Here is a 17,154-nt window from a genome sequence, read left to right as displayed (position 1 = left end):
CCATTGTGGCTAGTAGCCACCAATAGCCTTCTCTCCCATTATTTTTTCCAATCTTTTAAAGCTAGGTTGGTGGCCATCACTGCATCCATACTTTAACTGCTGCATGAAGGGGGACTTTTCTCTGTCTTGAATCTTCCAACATTCAGCTTCATTGGATGCTGACTAGTTCTGCCGTTATGAGACAGGGAGAAAAACTTTCCTATCCATTTTTTTTACATGCCATGCATAATTTTAGAAACTTCCGATCATGCCACCATGGGTGACATACGTGTGAAGCTTGTGTCTTTCCAGGTGGTTGTTGGACTCCCAACAGCTTCAGCCAGTGTGAGGTCAACATCTGATTAACAGAAAGATGCAGAAACACTAGGAATGGAGGAAAAATGGACTATGCATTTAAATCCAAAACTATCAAATTTGCCTTTTGAAAATATGCAAACCGAAACATAGCTATCATTTGAAATTCGCACTTACCTGAATTTTCTAACAAGGTTCTCCAGCATTCACAAAAATGCATATATTAGGGGAAAGCGCATATGGAAATGAAAATATCAGTGACTATAACGTGCAAATATGCTGTATATTCGGGAAAATAGCTTGCAAAACTATTTGTCAAAACAATATAAAAAGTGTTTATTGGGAAAATTTTGCCATAAAGTAAATGATGAATTTTCATGCGGATTTCTTTGTGAAGATAGAATTGGTGCAAAATGTAGAAAACAGAATTTAAGAATGAGAAACAGAGATCCAAATTAACTGATCCTCTCATCTCTAACAAACACCCTGCAAGCCTTTCAGGAAGGATGCACATTGCTGAATAAACCACACTGCCAACAAAATGAAGATCAATGCTTTGCGAATCGGGATCAATGCTCATCTGGAGGATGTATTTGGGACTTTTTCTAGCAGTTATTCATGTTTGGCACCTATTGAGGAAGAGGTGGTTTCTCTTTCCCCGTTCTACACTTCTTGCTCAAAGTAATCAGAGATGAAAGCAAAACTGCGGAGCTCAATGATGTACACATGATTTGCATTCTTTCAGACAACATTCCAGATGCACGCAGGAAAGATAAACATCATGATTAACAATAAATCGGAGCAAATGCTTGTCAAAGCCCAGGCATAATAATTAAAAAACTGTGTAAGCTTTATGCAAAAAAGGTCAGGACGGCTGCTCATTTAGCAGGCTGGCCTGGAGGGGGAGCCCCATGACATTCTCTTGCTTTAAAGCCTGACTTGGGGGGGGGGGGAAGATACATGGCAACTTCTACGGCTAGGTGGCAGTATATTCCCAAGAGAAAAAAAATACCCCATATTCTGCTGTACTGTGGCTATTTGGCCATTAGAAGCAAAGGGCATGCCATGCAGCTGCCTGGTAGCCCTGGCTGCCCCTTTTTATTTGCAAAGCACCCTCGGGAGGGAGCGATTTGCATCTGAGAAATATGAAGAAGGCTGTGCCTTACCCTTTCTTTGCCACATGCTTTCAGCTGAAACTGCTTTCTGGCCCACACCCAATACTTTTACTGCTGGGACGCTCCAGGCCCATGCTGGTGAGCTGTTTATTTTTTAAGCACCTCATCCATCACTGTGGAAGGTTGCCTGGATGGAAAAGTGGCCATTATGCTGGAAACCCTCCACTATTTTACGTCTCCTTTCATTATGCATTTCCTCTTCTTTTTGGTGAAGCCTAAGTGGGCACCCTGGGGCTTGATGGTGGTGGTGTTGAGTAGAAACATGCCCTGCGTGCCCCTCTGGCAGATAGAGAGGAGGAGACCATTGGGTCAAGAAGGCGGTTTTTGCATATGATATACAGTATATAGAATAAATGTTCATAAATGTACAAGGCAAACACACACACACAAGTACAGTGTCTGAAACAGTACAGGAGAGCAACCCTGAAGCCATTTTGACTCTCCCACATTGACCTCAAATATTTATCTGCAAGGAGGAAGGTAATGGGAAAAGCTTTCCAGTTGTCTTTGGACTGTAGGGGCTTACACCTCCCTTTGCAAATACAGTCTGGCAAGTATCTGTTAAGCTGAGCAAACTATCAATATATGTAAGAGGTTCAGGAACTAAAGTATTTACCATCACAAAAGAATGGCCAGAGTGCCCAGGTTGAGCAATGATTGACCATTATCAGGTATCCTGATGGTGGTCTTGGGGGGGTGGTTTTCTTGAGCTACAGGGGATGCAATTTAAAAAGTCTGTATAAGAGCTTGCACACCACTGTTTGGGGTTCCTCTCCTCCCTCCCTGCGTGTGGTCAGCAAGGGACCCTGTTGTAACAGTTTAATAATGATCATGCTTACTTGCTGCTTTGCTTCTTAATATTCTCTGGTTGGTCTCTTACTTAAGGACTCTATTTGGGCTCTTGGATACCTCATAAGGGAAAAGGAGCAGTATTTTCTTATAACACTTGGAAACAGCATCATTTTATTAGAGCAACCGATGAAGGTGGAAGCCAACATGTTTTGCTTTAAGAAATTAAATTTTCTGTTTTCTACTCACTGTAATAAATACACACACACACGCACACACACACAAACAAACAAACACACTTTCTTTTTCTTTAAAAAGAGGCCATGGCCTAAACACGTCTCCAGAGGGCAACCTACACTGGCAAACTGCATTTTATAAACAAGGAACAAGCCCTGATTTTCTCCCCAGCCTCATGTAGCCTACCTCAAAAATGAGAAACAGCCGGGAGAAGTGTCCTGTCCCTGGCAATGTTGCCAGGACGTATATGTATGTGATCAGCCTTTTGGGGGAAGGTTTAAAAATGGAACGCCTTTGGTCCTGGGGTGATTTCCTCCCTGTGTGTTAAGAGATGCAGGAGACAAATAGATACTAATTAGCTGTGGAGAGAGCCTTGTGGCTCCCTGACCTTTCGCTCTAATCCATTTGGAGCGGAGCACCCTATTGAAATATGTTTGTGCCAAGGCAGGACAGTCAGTGTAGCTTGGGCTGCTGCATGATGCCTCTTCTGCTGGAGACCTTGACAGATCCATAAGTGTTTGTTTCCCTTTCCCCCCCTTTCCCCCATAACAGTTTGCAGCGGTCCTTTTACATCTTTGTTTTGTTATTTAAGGCTTCTGCCCTCCCAGCCCATCTTCCAGGCTTTCAGTGTTGTGCTGCATTCCTTCGTCTCCCCTGCTGCTGCTCCTCGGAAGTGCTATATGCTGGTATCCAATGCGGCTTTGGTGCACGGATGGAAGACGAATGAAAGGGTAGGTACCAGTGGAATGGGCAATGCTGGCTTTTCTTTGTATTTGTGGCGCTTTCAGGCATATTTCTTGCGAATCATGAATGTGAAGTTGTACCCGGGGCCCCCCTTCCAGGCTGGTGTTTTTCTGCAATTGTAATGGATTAGTGGTGGAATTATCCCGGGCCGTCCACACATTGTGCTGCTTTCTTAGCATTCCTGTTGAGATGCGACAGGTGCAGGCTATCTGTACTTTCTGGAAACAATTGAAGACATGCTTGTTCTGACAATCTTTCCCAGGATCAAAGCAGTTTGATCAAAAAGGATAAAATGATAATTTTTTTTCAGTAAGAACAACGGACAACAATAACTTAAAACAATTGAACAAATTTAAAGCAGTAATAAACTAAGAACAGACTGAAACAAGTATGATCATTCTGACTATCTTGGTAGGCTGGTTTAAAGAAAAATTCTTTAAGCAGAAGCTCAAAAGAGTACAGTGAAGGCACCTGCCTGGTATCAATAGGCAGGGAGTTCCAAAGTGTGGGTTCTTCTGTCTTGATTTAAATATATATGGTTCTGTGTTTGCAACTCTTTTTAACCATCTTATGTGTAAACCTCCTTGTAGTGGTGGTTTAGAAGATGATTAATAAATCAGTAACAACGACAATATGTTTTGTAATACCTCCTTAATGTTATTGCATTATTGCCATCTGGAGGGACACTCTTGTTCCACAGAGCAACAAAACAATAACCCCAGAACACTGGCAGTATGAAAAGTTAGAGGATTTTATCAGGAAGTTATAGGACACACAATGATTGCAAATGAAGCAGTCTGTCTACCCTGAAACATTTGCAGGCACAAAGAGTAGGCAAAGTGGGATTGCATCTCTCTGCCCTGAATGTCAGCACAAATCATGTGTCTCTTATTCCCATCTAGTTCCACTCTTTGAATTCAACCGTCACGCTGTCTCATTGTAACAGGAGCAGTATATGTTCTCTTGCGGGAACGGGGCACATTTTCTTGTTATGTTTTCTTGATTTCTTGCATAATATTGAAAATTGTCAGCTGCTTGACTGACAGTGCTATTTGACTCAGTTCAGACAAAATGGCAAAATGTAGCTCGGAGCTATGAAAGCAAGACTTGAAAGAGGCACCCCTCCTCCCCTCACATCCTCAGAGTAATTGGCTGCTTCCTGGGTTTTAGAAAACCATAGCTGGTTGTTACGTCGAAACAGGAAACTATGGGTTGGGTCCAGAGATCCCTAAACGGAAGTCTGCTCATGAACCAGTGTCCCTTCATCTCCTGCAAGTGGAAGGGTGCCGTGTGTGTGTGTGTGTGTGTGTGTGTGTGTGTGTGGTACAGCCATTTTTATGGGAAATGGCAAGGGGGCTGCAGGCAGCAGTGAAATATCTGTGTAAGTCTCTGTTGGATTGCAGCCTCTTCTGCAAATGGAATGGCTCTCTTGTTTGGATATCCAAGTCTATGCGTTTCAAACCATAACCAGACACCGGTTTGCAATTCTGATTTGCAGGACAGTTGTAAACTACAGCTTGGCAATTCAGATGTAATGACAAACTATGGTTTGTAGCAAACCAGGAAGTGGTACAAAAGGAGAAGGAAGCTGTTTATGAGCTTTAGACTTCCAGGTACCTTTGTGTAGCACCAAACTATGGACTAGGCTTTGTCTTGGGAATTTGATGGCTCCAATTTGCTGGTGCATATTTTTGAAATGTTATTAAAGTCTAGTGTTTGGGAACCGTTCTGTTTAGAGTAGGTGGCATAAGACGTTTAAAAAAAAATTCAGTATCTGAAATGATCTGTGCTGCAAAACTCTCTTGGAAGCAGTTCTCTCACAGCCATGTTCCCGCTTCCAATATTCTCTTGGGAACAGTTAGGATTAACAGATTTGTAACGCCAAATGAAGAACATGCTGGCCATTTGACTTTTCCTCCCAAATCCCAAACACGTTTGCTTTCTCCCTGCCTGCCTCTTTTTGAATCTGAGAAATATGAAGAGGAACAACATATTCTGGCTTGCAGAAGATAAAGCAGAACGGCTCAGAGAAGCTGATCGATCAGTGGAATTATCTCCACGAATTGCATGTAAGACATGCATTGATTGAAGACAATGCAGGACGGGCGAGGTGTCCTTTTACACTAGCATTCTCTATTTAGAGCCGCTAATGGAGGGTGGCAGGGTGGTGAGTGTGTTTGTTCCAGCCTGGCTGCCAAATTTCCTAACGGGGACCCACTCGATCACGCAAGCCTTGTCCTTTTTCTTCTTTGGCACTCGCTAGTTCTACGTGCATTTGCCGCTATGTGTACGCCTCCCCTCTGCAAAGCGCAGGATAATAGTGTTATTTGCAAACAAAAATATTGACTTGCCTCAAGTGCCTCCATCTAGACATGAGTGTTTATCACATTTGCATCACTTCCTTCAATAAGCTCTTTTTCTCTGCGGGTGGAGCTTAATGGCTAAGATCTATGATCCAGAAAGTTCACTGTCTGCATTTTGCCTCTGTCGCTAGGGGATGAGACTGATGCACATAGCTTCAGCTGAGAGCGGCAGGAAGCTGGTTTGTAGCAAAACAGACCATTGTTCCATTTTGTTCAATACTATCTAAACCAGGGTTCCCCAAACTTGGGTCTCCAGCTGCTTTTGGACTACAATACCCATCATCCCTGCCCGCTGGTCCTGCTAGCTTGGGGTTCTGGGAGTTGTAGTCCAAAAATAGCTGGAGACACAAGTTCGGGAAACACTGATACAATCACAGGGAATGGCTCTCCAGGGTTTCAGACAGGGGCCTTTTCCAGCACTAGCTAGATATGCTGGTTCTTGAACCTGGGACCTTTTGCATGCAGCTGTGAAGAGCCTTCTGGGAACATTCACTTCAGGTTTCTATTTGTTTATTTGTCATTTAATCTCAATCAGACAGAGGTTCATCTTAGCTGTGGTTAGTGGAAACAAGGTGACCTCAAGCCATAGTTCATGGGGTGGGGAGGGCTATCAGTGGCTACTAGCCATGATGGCTATGCTGTGCCTCCACATCTGGAAGCATCTGCTTGGCTATTGTGTGAACAGGACTGCTGTACTACATGGGCCTTTGGCCTGATCCAGCAGGCTCTTCTTATGAGAAATTAAATTCAGTTTTAATTTAATGGTGCACTTGCCGAGTTCATACTTTCTGAAACAATATACCTTTCCAAAATGACATAGCCCTCCTTCAAGAGTTGCACATGAGATACTAAGAGAAACTGAGATTGACATAGTTGCCCTAGGACAAACAAGCTAGCCTGGCCCAGTGAATTAAAACTGCCTCAGAGACAAGCACTCCAGGTAGTTTGAGGTAAGTCTCCCCACCTCCCAACTCGGGGCATCATGTGGGGGGCGGGCAGGGAGAATCAGCCCTCCCTGTGTTTTGAGGCCTCGTGACTATTCCTGTTGAGCACTTGTATTGTCAATCAGCCTATTCAGTCCTATGCACTGTGTTTCACAGGCAAAAGGAAGCCCATCCCCCACCCTCAAGGGCAAATAAGCATTGTGAAAAGGAGAGGAGGAGTATTGGGGATGGAGGGATATGGTCTAGTGGATTCACACCATTGTTCAAAAGCTAGATCCTCATTGTTGGCGATGAGGACCAAGAGAATTTCTGGCCAACTCAATGGATTCTGTACAGTGATGGCACAGCAAACCATAGTTTGGTGTTACAAGAATGGGCATAGCCTCCCGCTGGGCTCACACTTCCCTTCCTCCCGTGTAGTCAAAAAGAGATCAGAAGCTTTCCCTTCTGTTTAGTGCGTTGCCTGAACCCTCATCTGTGCTTAACCATAACTATGGTTGATGAAAACAAGACAGATTCATAAGCTTCACAAGTTTCCAGCAACTGGTATTCAGACACATTGCTGTCTCTGACTGTGGAGGCAGAGCACAGCCATGCTGAGTAGCCATCAACATTATTTTATTATTATTATTTATTGAATTTATATACCGCCCTATACATGGAGGTCTCAGGGCGGTTCACAGAATAAAATCAAAATACAAATCCACAAAATATATAATCAAAATAAAAACCCAATAACCCCCCCTTCTCCTCCATGAATTTGTCTAATCCTCTTTTAAAGCCAACCAAGTTGCTTCTTGCTCATCCTTCTACCTTTCACACATTTTTTTTTTTTGCTCATCCAATAGCCAAATTACAAGGGGTAACAATGTGGAGGGGGGAGGGTGCACTCTTGGGGGGACTTCAAATTAACAGCATCCTCTGTTTTTGCACCCACAGACTTTATCAGTGACCCAGGAAGTGAGCTGTAGGAATACAGATAAAAGCCAGGGCTTCGGAGATAAGGAAGTGGCTGAAATGCCTTGTGTAGTGGCAGATAAAGCGGAATGCCTGTTATGGCAATGTCCACAGAGGCTTTGTTTCTTAATGCAGTCAATAGCTGCAGGGCGCCTTGGTGGTTTGGCCCAGCAACAAGGCCAAAGGGGGAGGGAATGGGGACGCTGTATCAAGGATCCCCGTTGCATAAGACACTTCGCTTGAGCATGGGAGGGTCTTGCGTTTCCGATTACATAAAGAAGTTTGCGGTAAGCAAATATATATATTTATATATTTGTAAATATATATATTTTTAAAAGTAACTTTTAAAACTGCTTGTATGTAAGGTCTAATTGACTGTGTCGCATTTTGTCTCAGATATATCCAGACCCTTTCCAAGTTAGCTGAGGCTGTTGCAGCTAACCTAGAGATGTGTGCTGGTTTTGGTTTTAATTGTATTCTACTTTTTTTTTTTTTGTAAATCACATTGATGTGCACTGTTTTGATGCATGCTATGCTGCAGTCCTGTCTGATGAGGACCAGATTATGATAATAATGAATAAAAAGTCATAAATACAACAAGGGATCTGTGTCTGTGTTTGTCCAGAATGGATCCTATTTAAATTATTTTCATTTTGTTCTGCTTTTCTTTCAAATCTTAGCACCATTGTGTTGTTGTTTTCCTCTGTCCTGTCCTATATGTGTTAATAATATATCATCATTGGAGGTTGCGGGGTAAGGTCTGGAATGGTTTCACTGGAAAAGTGTCACAAATCATGCAAAGAGAGGGATGAACTTCAAGGAGTTTCCTGCTGAAAACTGTTCAGTTATTCTTCTTTTTGCCCAAGAAAGCAACATAGCATAAAATGAAAATCAGATAGGTGGGACTTGGGGAAGCCCACTTAACAATGTTTAGAAAAATAAGGATATGACAAGAATTTGTTCGTATTGTTTGTCTTTTCTGTTTGTGTTTTTTATTTGTGTTATAAAATGAATAAATTTTTTTGGGGGGAAAGAAAGCAAGCAAGCAACATAGCTAGATTCTTCGTTTCTAGTTTTTCTCTGAGTATGTCACTTAATCATTTATCAGAGATGGCAGGGAGAGGGAGCTTCTGAGGGATGGGGAATGAGTAATAACCTTGGTGGTTTACTTAAAGGATAGAAACCTTTGCTTTTAAATGTGCATTCCTCTAATCCTGGGACTGGGGACCCTGTGACACTCCAGATGTTGTTGAGCTCCATCACTCATCAGAACCAGCCAGTAAATCTAGAAGCGAGAGTTGCAGTGGAGGCCTAAAGTTGTCCACAATTTTTCTAATCCCTTTAATCCACAATTGATTTTCAGTGAAGAACAGCGATGCGGCTAGGGCTGGACTTTGGTGCTGAAGTTCTAGGCCCCACAGCCCTTCCCTGCTCCACCCACAAATGACCACCTGGTTAAAGGCAGATGGTGTGGCAGTTGCAAACAGGCTCCATATCAGCACCTTACTTGGCACTGATATCGTAGAATTCCCTTCTGTTGCCTCCATCACCGTCATTTTATAATTGACAGGCAACCAGCCAACTATAGAGAGGTTATGGTAGTTACAGGTGCTCCTCTTACTGTTTTCACCTTGAAAGTTTTTCATACTTTTCTACATCAGAATGAGGGCTTATTTCCAAGCAAATGTGTTGATTGTTAGATGGCCACCAACTTGGATAGCTTTAAAAGAGGGTTGGACAAAGTCATGGAGGATAATGCTATCAATGGCTGCTAGCCACAATGGCTTGGCTCTGCCTCAGCTGTTGGAGGTAGCCACGCTTCTGACTACCAGTTGTGGGAAACCACAGGAGGGGAGGGGGCTCTTGCAGTGGGGGCCTGCTTGTGGGTAGGTAAGAAATAAAGTAGACAGGAATATTTGTGGTATAAAAAGTTACAGAATTTTGGAAAGGAGTTGATTGGAAGTGAAACAGTATGCCTCCCATGAAGTTTTTGCAGGTGCGAACAATATTGAAAATTTCAGAGCATGGGAAGTCATCCAAAATATATATAATTTGGCATTGAATATTTGGCTTTTTTGATTGTATCATAATGTTTTAATGTGGTTTTTATAGGATTGTTAAAATGGAAAATTTAATAAATATTATTTTAAAAAGAAAAAAAGAAAACACATCATGTATAACTGCCCCAATACAAATAATCATGGATGCACAATGGAAAGGCATCTGAAGGGGCCATTAATGGCCTAACTCATGCGTCATGGTAAGCCAAACCATGGTTTACCTGGGACCACATAAATGCAGCTTCCTAGAGAGTCACTTGCAGCCTCGTTGCTCCTTCCATAACTTTTTACTCCTACATCATGCTGAGCTAAGTCAAAGTTTTGCTCCACATGTACTCTGAACCCAGGCTCATGGGCCCCACCTGCACGTTACATTTTAAGTATCTTTGTATGACTTTAAACGGTCATAGTTTCCCTCAAAGAACCATGGGAACTGTTGTTTGTTAAAGGTGCTGAGAGTTGTTAGGAGAGCTCTGTTCCCTGCACAGAACTACAGCTTCCAGTGTAGTTTAAAAATCGACCCCCCTTCGCAGGGAACTCAGGGATTTTGCCAGGCCTGTAGCTGCTTTTAGAGGCAAGTTGATTCATTCACCATTCTGTAGGTGGTCAGTTGCTGCTGGCAGACCAGCCCTGGTAATGTGGCTCCAAGTGGGGAGACACCAAAAGGAAGACTTCAAAAGAGTTTATCCCTTTTGGGTATCTCCTTTGGGATATGGTGAGGCTGAGAACATTCCCTTTGATGATGGTTCTGAGGATGGGCTTGCTCCTGGGTGATAGAGAGAAGCAGGTGCAAAGATGTGAGTCAACGTGACTTCTACACGAGAGGTAGATGCTAAGGAGCTGTATCTCTGGTGACAGTATGAATGTGGCTCATGTATGTATTTTCAATATGATTGATGGTGCTTCTGGTGGTTTTTGCTCTTTGTATTTGTTTTAACTTATTCTATTTATTTACTGTGCATTTGCATTTGTATTTGCATTTGGAACTGCCGAGCCTAAGCTTCAACCAATAAATTATTCTTGTACGTGCGACTGACGTCAAATGAAAATGTCACAGAGATCTAAGTTGGCAGGTGAGCATGTGCCAGAGAGCACACACTGAGAGGAAGGTTGTGGGAGACCCGGGTATCAAAAGGGACTGCTTGGGGAGCTATTCCCATGGTTGGTGTGGTGGCTGGGAGTTGTCCCTGCCCCTCCAGGAAATACTCCAGTTACTGCTAATGGAAAGAAGATTCTCTCTCTCTCTCTCTCTCTCTCTCTCTCTCTCACACACACACACACACACACACACACCTCGGTACAGATGGAACTGCCGAAACAAACACATAATCAAAAGCTTGTAAGAATTAGCCTGGCCCAATGATTTCAGCGAGATTCAGGTGCTGTAAACATTTCCAGCATTAGAGCCTCAGTAATTTTTGTGGGAAAATCATTTTTGAGGGCTAATTATTTTACCGTTAATTGTGGAAACAATGTTGACATGCCATTCTGCGGAGATTTTCTCTTCCCCCCCTTTTCTTTTTACACTGGGGGCTCTCTTGGCACCAAATGAAGAATTCAGTTTGAGTTGTTTCAGTTGACAAAGGCATGCTGGCAGTAGATATATACTCCATATCGCTGTCATGACGGTCTATTTTTAAATTTCAACTGCCGGCCAAGTTTGGGCGCGGAAGGCATGTATGTGTTTTGATCATTGTGCGCGCTTTTCTGTTTTCACAATGCCTGCTTCTTTTGGGCCATACCATTTTGTACCCAGCTCAATTCCATCCTTTCCTTTTGGGACGAAGCAAAGCATTTTATGTGGTTTCAGTGCACACCGCTGGCCTTCCCCAAGGAGTAGGGGAAAAACAGCAAAACATTCTTGCCCTCTCCTTTCTCTGGGTGGGGATGTCTGTTACATGACCATTGCCAATTCTCAACATGCTTGGTTATCAACAGCCTCTCAAGGAAAGAATTTTAAACGATTCTGTGACGTCAGAAGGCCAAGAGGGAGGGGGAGACATCCCTCAAGCCCACCGCCAAGTTAAGATCATCATTATAAGCCTGCAGGAGGAATATCTTACATAGCAGCTAATTAGTGACGCCCTCACAAAGTGTTCTAGAATTTTCCTTCCTTTCCAACTCGAGATGGAATTTCATAGAGCTATCCTCTAATTTCAACAAGTAATGGGGCTACCTGCCTAATCCTTTTTTTTTTTTTTTGCCACGATGTCTGAAAGCAACCAGGAGATCGACGAAGAGTTTGTAAATAAGTCACGGGTTACGAAAGGGAACAGTTTAAGCACAATGGACCAAAAACTGAACCTTCTCAACGAGAAGGTAGACAAACTGCTGAATTTTCAAGAAGACATGACGGGAAAGCTTCAGAAGGTTAACCAAGGGATCGATGATTTGGGGAAAGGCCTTCACAGGCTCACCGTCTCACGGATGCCTGCCGACCAGATCGGTGGAGTAAAAAGGGGCCTGAAACTTGAAGATGGGGTTCACCAAATGGACACCCAAAGCACATGTACCGAGATCCTGAAGCTTATAAAAGTGACCCATCAAGATGCTTCAAAGTACAGGGAGAGGCTGGAGAAGATGGAGAAAATGGTGGACTCGGTGGACAAGGTTGTGAAATGTCTGGGGGAGACTTTCAAAAACTCAAAGGTGGTGGATTTTATCCTGAAGGGTGTTGTCCCTTGGCAGAAAGGGAGCCTGGTTGAAACCGCAGAAGAGGTGAGTCCCCCTCTCCCCACCTTTCTTGTTCAAGACCTCCTGCATTAGTAGAAATCTTATCACATTTATTTAGTGGGATGGGGAACCCATGACCCTCCAGGTGGTGTTGGCCTCTATCAGTCCCAGCTGGCATGATCAATGGCCAGCGATGTTGGGAGCTGTGGTCCAACAATATGCTTTAGGTCCCCTCCCACTGTGTATGATTTTATATTCCAGACAACTGGTCTTCAGCTGACGAGTCAGGACCTTGAAGTGGTAAAAAAATATTAAAATATTAAAATAGAAAACCAAGTATACATAACTAAGGAACATATTTTCAATATTTGCTGGATTAATATTTCCCATGGGCAGCTGGCTGACCACTGAGAGAAACTGGATGTAATGTTGATAGTTTTTGAATAAAATTGTTTGTGCCCTGAAACTGTAGGATTCAATGCTACGTTTAGCATTCTCTCTGTCATGGTATTCTGCCCATCCTTTCATCTGATTATACTTCCTGAAAGAGAAATAAATTCTTAGTTTTCAGGCAGACATATTCTATAAGCCTTTATACTCTTTATACTCTTTTTTTTTTTGTCTCTATGAATTGCTAAAAGAGCTGTCTTGACACATAGCACCACTGTTTCATTGTATTTGTTTATGTGTTCAGTTAATTTTATCTGTTTTGCCTTTGTTATGTGTTGTCTAAATTTTGGTAAGTCATCACCAAGAGGGCTGGACCAGATGGTTTCCGCCCCCCCGATCCAGCCGATCTCTCCTTAAGTTCTTTTGTCTGGATAGACCTGTTGAGATTCATTTGTAGCAGGAGACGGCGTCAGTATTATCAAGTGTAACAGCATTAGCAAGGGGGTGCAGGCCTGGTGTGCATGTGCGCACGCACAAAAATCACCCCAGAAATATGTCTCCAGTTATCTGTGTAAGGTCGTGAGTTTAGACAAGAGCTGGGAGCTGAGTAGTAGGAGACATAGCAAGGCGGTATGAAGGAAGACTGCTGGAGACTATAGAGTGCATGACATATATGCGTGTGGCGAAGATTGGAAGAAATTTAAAGACTATTTGCAGAAACATTGTAAAATTTATGAATGTTAAACTGATGTAGGATTGAAATGAGATGGCTTTAGTAACAAAGTTAAAAGAATATGTAAAAAAGGATTGATAATTAGATGAAAATATGAAGTTCAATATGTTAAGATATATAATTAAGATAAAAACAAAGAGGGTAAGGATTTGCTGAACTAACTATGCAAACTGGAATACAAAAAAGGGAGGCGTGAGGAGGTCAGGAAAATATGTAAATAAAACTTAAGATATGAAAAGATTGATTTGTTTTTAATTGTGCTTTTTTATTTATCATTTATTTTTTATGTATTTTGTATTTTTTATTTGTATTCTTGTATTGTTCTTATTTCTTGTTCTTTTATATTTTTTATTTTGTAACTTCTGTCTGTTTATAAAATCTTAATAAATATTTTATATATAAAAAAAGACATATATGCGTGTGGCAATGTGCTGCAGCTGTCATGGCGAGATCAAATGGCAAGAGAAGCTTCTAGTTCTCATGGCACTACGGCACAGAGATGTGCATTCCCCCCCCCCCCGCCCTTCCTCCTCGCCTCACTCTGGATGCTTTAAGTACTTGGGTCATGTAAACTGTAGTAGTTTCTAATATGTCTATTGTAGTAAAGTGATTTTTGTGTGTGTGTGTTTGTGTGTTGCGCAGGGAGTTTCAAAGCACTGGTGCTGCTACACCGATGCAACTCTGAATGCAGGCAGAACAAACAGCCTTGCAGAAATGTTCATTGCACACATCGAAGTGGTGGAGCAAGGAGGTCGAGAAACCGCCTCCTCTTACTTGCTGTGCAGTGATATGGATTGGGTCCAGAGGGAGAGGGCAAGGGAAGGAGCATTGATTTCCGTGGCAAGGATACTGAGGCCACGCTTCCCAAGCCGAATCTGAAAATGACACCGAGGGAAGTAAATGAGGGGAAAGGTTATTTAACCTTTGCAAGTTAATCGTGGCGCAAGTGGGTGGCTATTAGCTGCAATGGCTATGTTCCCCCTCCATTACTGGATGAAGTATCCCGCTGAATACCCAGCAGCTGGGAATCACAAATGGGGAGAGTGCAGATGCCCTCAGGTGTTGTTTTGGGCTTCTTGTAGGCAGAGTTCTTCTAATGTTTCTTTGCTCATCCCCGACCACAAGATTTTGGGATGGCCACCAACTTGCATGGCTTGCGGGAGGGAGGGATAAGACAAACTCACAAAGGCTAAGACTTGTCAAGAGCTACTAGTCCTGCTCTTGCACACATTGGCTGCTTGCAGTCCTCCCATTGAGGCATCTTGTTGGCCCCTGTGAGAACAGAATATGGGACTAGATGGGCCATTGGCCCTGATCCAGCAGGCTCTTCTTACATTGACTGGACTTTCCCTTTCCCCCCTTTTAGACTAAAGATAAACCAGAAGAAAAAGGTGCAAAAGGGAAGCATGCACCTAGCAGCAAAGGAATCCAGGCAGAAGGCAAGTACTCCTTGAAAGGTATCTACAAATGCATCACACTGAACAGATTTGCAGAGGGGGCACAGAGTCCATTGCTGAGAAATTTCATGGCACTTTGGCCAATATCAGGACATTCACTCAAGTTGGGGTCTTTATAAGATAAGAAATGCAACAAATGAGCTAAATGTTTATTTTATTTCTTGATTTCAAGTACAGTATTCGTTATACACCTTTAGGTGCCAGGCAAAAACATTTCTCTTTAACCAGGCCTTTGGGTGATTGACATCCAGTGCCCTTTTAAAATGTGTGTGTGGAGTTATTGGGTTGTTTTTGTTTTTATTGTGATTTTATCTTGTGAACTGCCCAGAGACCTGTGGGTATAAGGTGGTATACAAATACAAATAGATTAATAATAATAATAATAATAATAATAATAATAATAATGTAGTGCACACACAGAATGGAAGGCGAGATGTTGTATAGCACCCAATTTTGGCCTCGCACAGGTCACCGCTGAATTTTGAAAGACCAGAGTCTACCCCTGATACTACTTTACAATAGCTGCTCCCAAAAAATCCTGGGAACTGCATTTGTATCTGTTTCTCTTTTTTAAAAAAATAGTGTTCAGTGACTCTTACTTTCCTCCCAGAGCTACAATTTTCAGAGTGGTTTAAGAGTTGATCCCTCTTCCCAGGGAACTCTGGGAATTGTAGCTCTAAGGTCATAGGGCCTCCAAATAGGGGGCCTCCAAAAAACTCTCAGCACCCTTAACAGACTACAGTTCCCAGGCTGCAGGTTCGATTCCTGCATGGCAGTGTCCCTTCCAACTCTAAAATTCTATGATTCTAATACTTTCCCCCAGAGAATATACATCCTTATTCAGAGGCTCCCCAAAGTTTTTACAATGAAGACACACCTATCAAGCCTTAGTCTTATTTGGGACCAACATACACATTCCATGCAACTGATACAGGGAACATCATTTTTAAGATTCTATGGGAGAAGTAATAACTGTTTGAAATGGTGTGGTGCTGCTTTAAATGTACAGTGCAGATGGAGCCTTAGGCAGTGCTCTCCCATTTTTTTTTCTTTTCCAAAGTGGGTCCCCCACCCCATATATACTGCCTTGCACACTGATGGTTCATCCATTGTTTTCTCTGTTGGTATCATTTCTGTCCTTAGGAAACAAAAGGGAGAAAAAGTTGGATAGCGGTGTTGGAGCATGTGAAAAGGTGAACGTGGCTGGTCCGGTCCTTTCCAAAGTTGACTGCAGTCCACATACGGAACAGCAGGCACCCCAGTTGGAAAAAAAAGAAGCTCAGGGACAGGCAGGTGACCCCAAAGCTTGCCCAAAGCAAAAGGACGCTGCTGGGGTCAGTGCCGTGCTCCAGAACAATGGCCTCTCCTGCGTAAGCAGCGGCAATCCAGCTGGATGCCAGAAGACAGACAAAGCCTCTGGCCTGGAAGATCCTCTTAAGAAGCATGTCAATCCAAAAGCGAAGGGAAATGAAAACGAGGTTTCCTGGCTTGGTGCTCCTTCTGTGAAAACTGTGTCATCTGCCTCTAAGCCTGGTGGTGAAGTTATACGGACAAGGTAATGGCACAGTATAGTAATGGCATAGTTATACGGACAAGGTAATGGCAATGGTGGGCAAAACTTTTTCTCCCAAAGGGCAGCATTCCCTTGCGAACAAGGCTTCCAGGGACTGCATGTTAGTGGTGGTGGTCAGGGACAAAAGTGGGTGGAGCAACAGAGGTGACTCATAATTTTGTAGGGTAGGCTATGTTCCAAACATGCAAAAGCCAGAGCCTTTGAGAGACAGGGCTGTCTCTCCTCCCAGGCAAGCAAGGGGCATGATTGTAATTCAAGGACACATTCTAAGCAGGCGAAAGTTCTCAAGGGAGGCATCAGCGCAGGGTAGCTGAGGGGTATTACCTGGGGAAGGGGCCTGGGGAAAGCCCTGAGGGCTGGATAGAAAAGCCCAGAGAGCCACATTCAGACATCGGGTTCCCCACCTTTGGCATAGCTTCTTATTTTCTCGTAAAATGCTTCTGAATGCCAGTTGCTGGAAAACACAGTCAAAACAAAAAAATTTTTTTCCTTCCAGTAGCACCTTAAAGACCAACTAAGTTAGTTCTTGGTATGAGCTTTCGTGTGCATGCACACTTCTTCAGATACACTGAAACAGAAGTTGCCAGATCCTTCTATATAGTGAGAAGGTGGGGAGGGGTATTACTCAGAAGGGTGGTGGGAATGGGTGATTGGCAGATAGCTGTGATGAGCCTGTTGACGACTCTTAACAACTGCAATAGGTCTTACAGGAAAAAGCAAGGGGTGAGAAGGTGAAAAATGGCTTTGTCATGTATAATGAGATAA

General features: G+C 43.0%; 1 protein-coding gene across 7 annotated transcripts in view; it reads left to right on the top strand.

Annotated features, from left to right (window-relative positions):
- Positions 1 to 2,673: 2,673 nt before the first annotated feature.
- MYLK3 (myosin light chain kinase 3) overlaps positions 2,674 to 17,154 on the top strand; it is a 29,314-nt gene continuing 14,833 nt past the window's right edge. Inside the window, exons 1-4 of one of the 7 annotated variants that reach the window (XM_083626033.1) lie at positions 2,674 to 2,744; positions 3,088 to 3,226; positions 14,726 to 14,798; positions 15,960 to 16,371. In XM_083626033.1, the coding sequence (XP_083482159.1) occupies positions 2,689 to 2,744; positions 3,088 to 3,226; positions 14,726 to 14,798; positions 15,960 to 16,371 (680 nt within the window). In that variant the 5' untranslated portion in view covers positions 2,674 to 2,688. Of the gene's footprint in view, positions 2,745 to 2,859; positions 3,012 to 3,087; positions 3,227 to 7,577; positions 7,791 to 11,526; positions 12,282 to 14,725; positions 14,817 to 15,959; positions 16,372 to 17,154 lie in introns of those variants that run through there. The other 6 variants (XM_083626031.1, XM_083626034.1, XM_083626032.1 and 3 more) reach the window with 6 other exon arrangements.

This window comes from Podarcis filfolensis (genome assembly GCF_964270895.1).
Source record: "Podarcis filfolensis genome assembly, chromosome: 8".
Lineage (NCBI taxonomy): Eukaryota > Metazoa > Chordata > Lepidosauria > Squamata > Lacertidae > Podarcis > Podarcis filfolensis.
The sequence above is the reverse complement of the archived record's forward strand: the minus strand, read 5'-3'. Positions and strand labels throughout refer to the sequence as shown.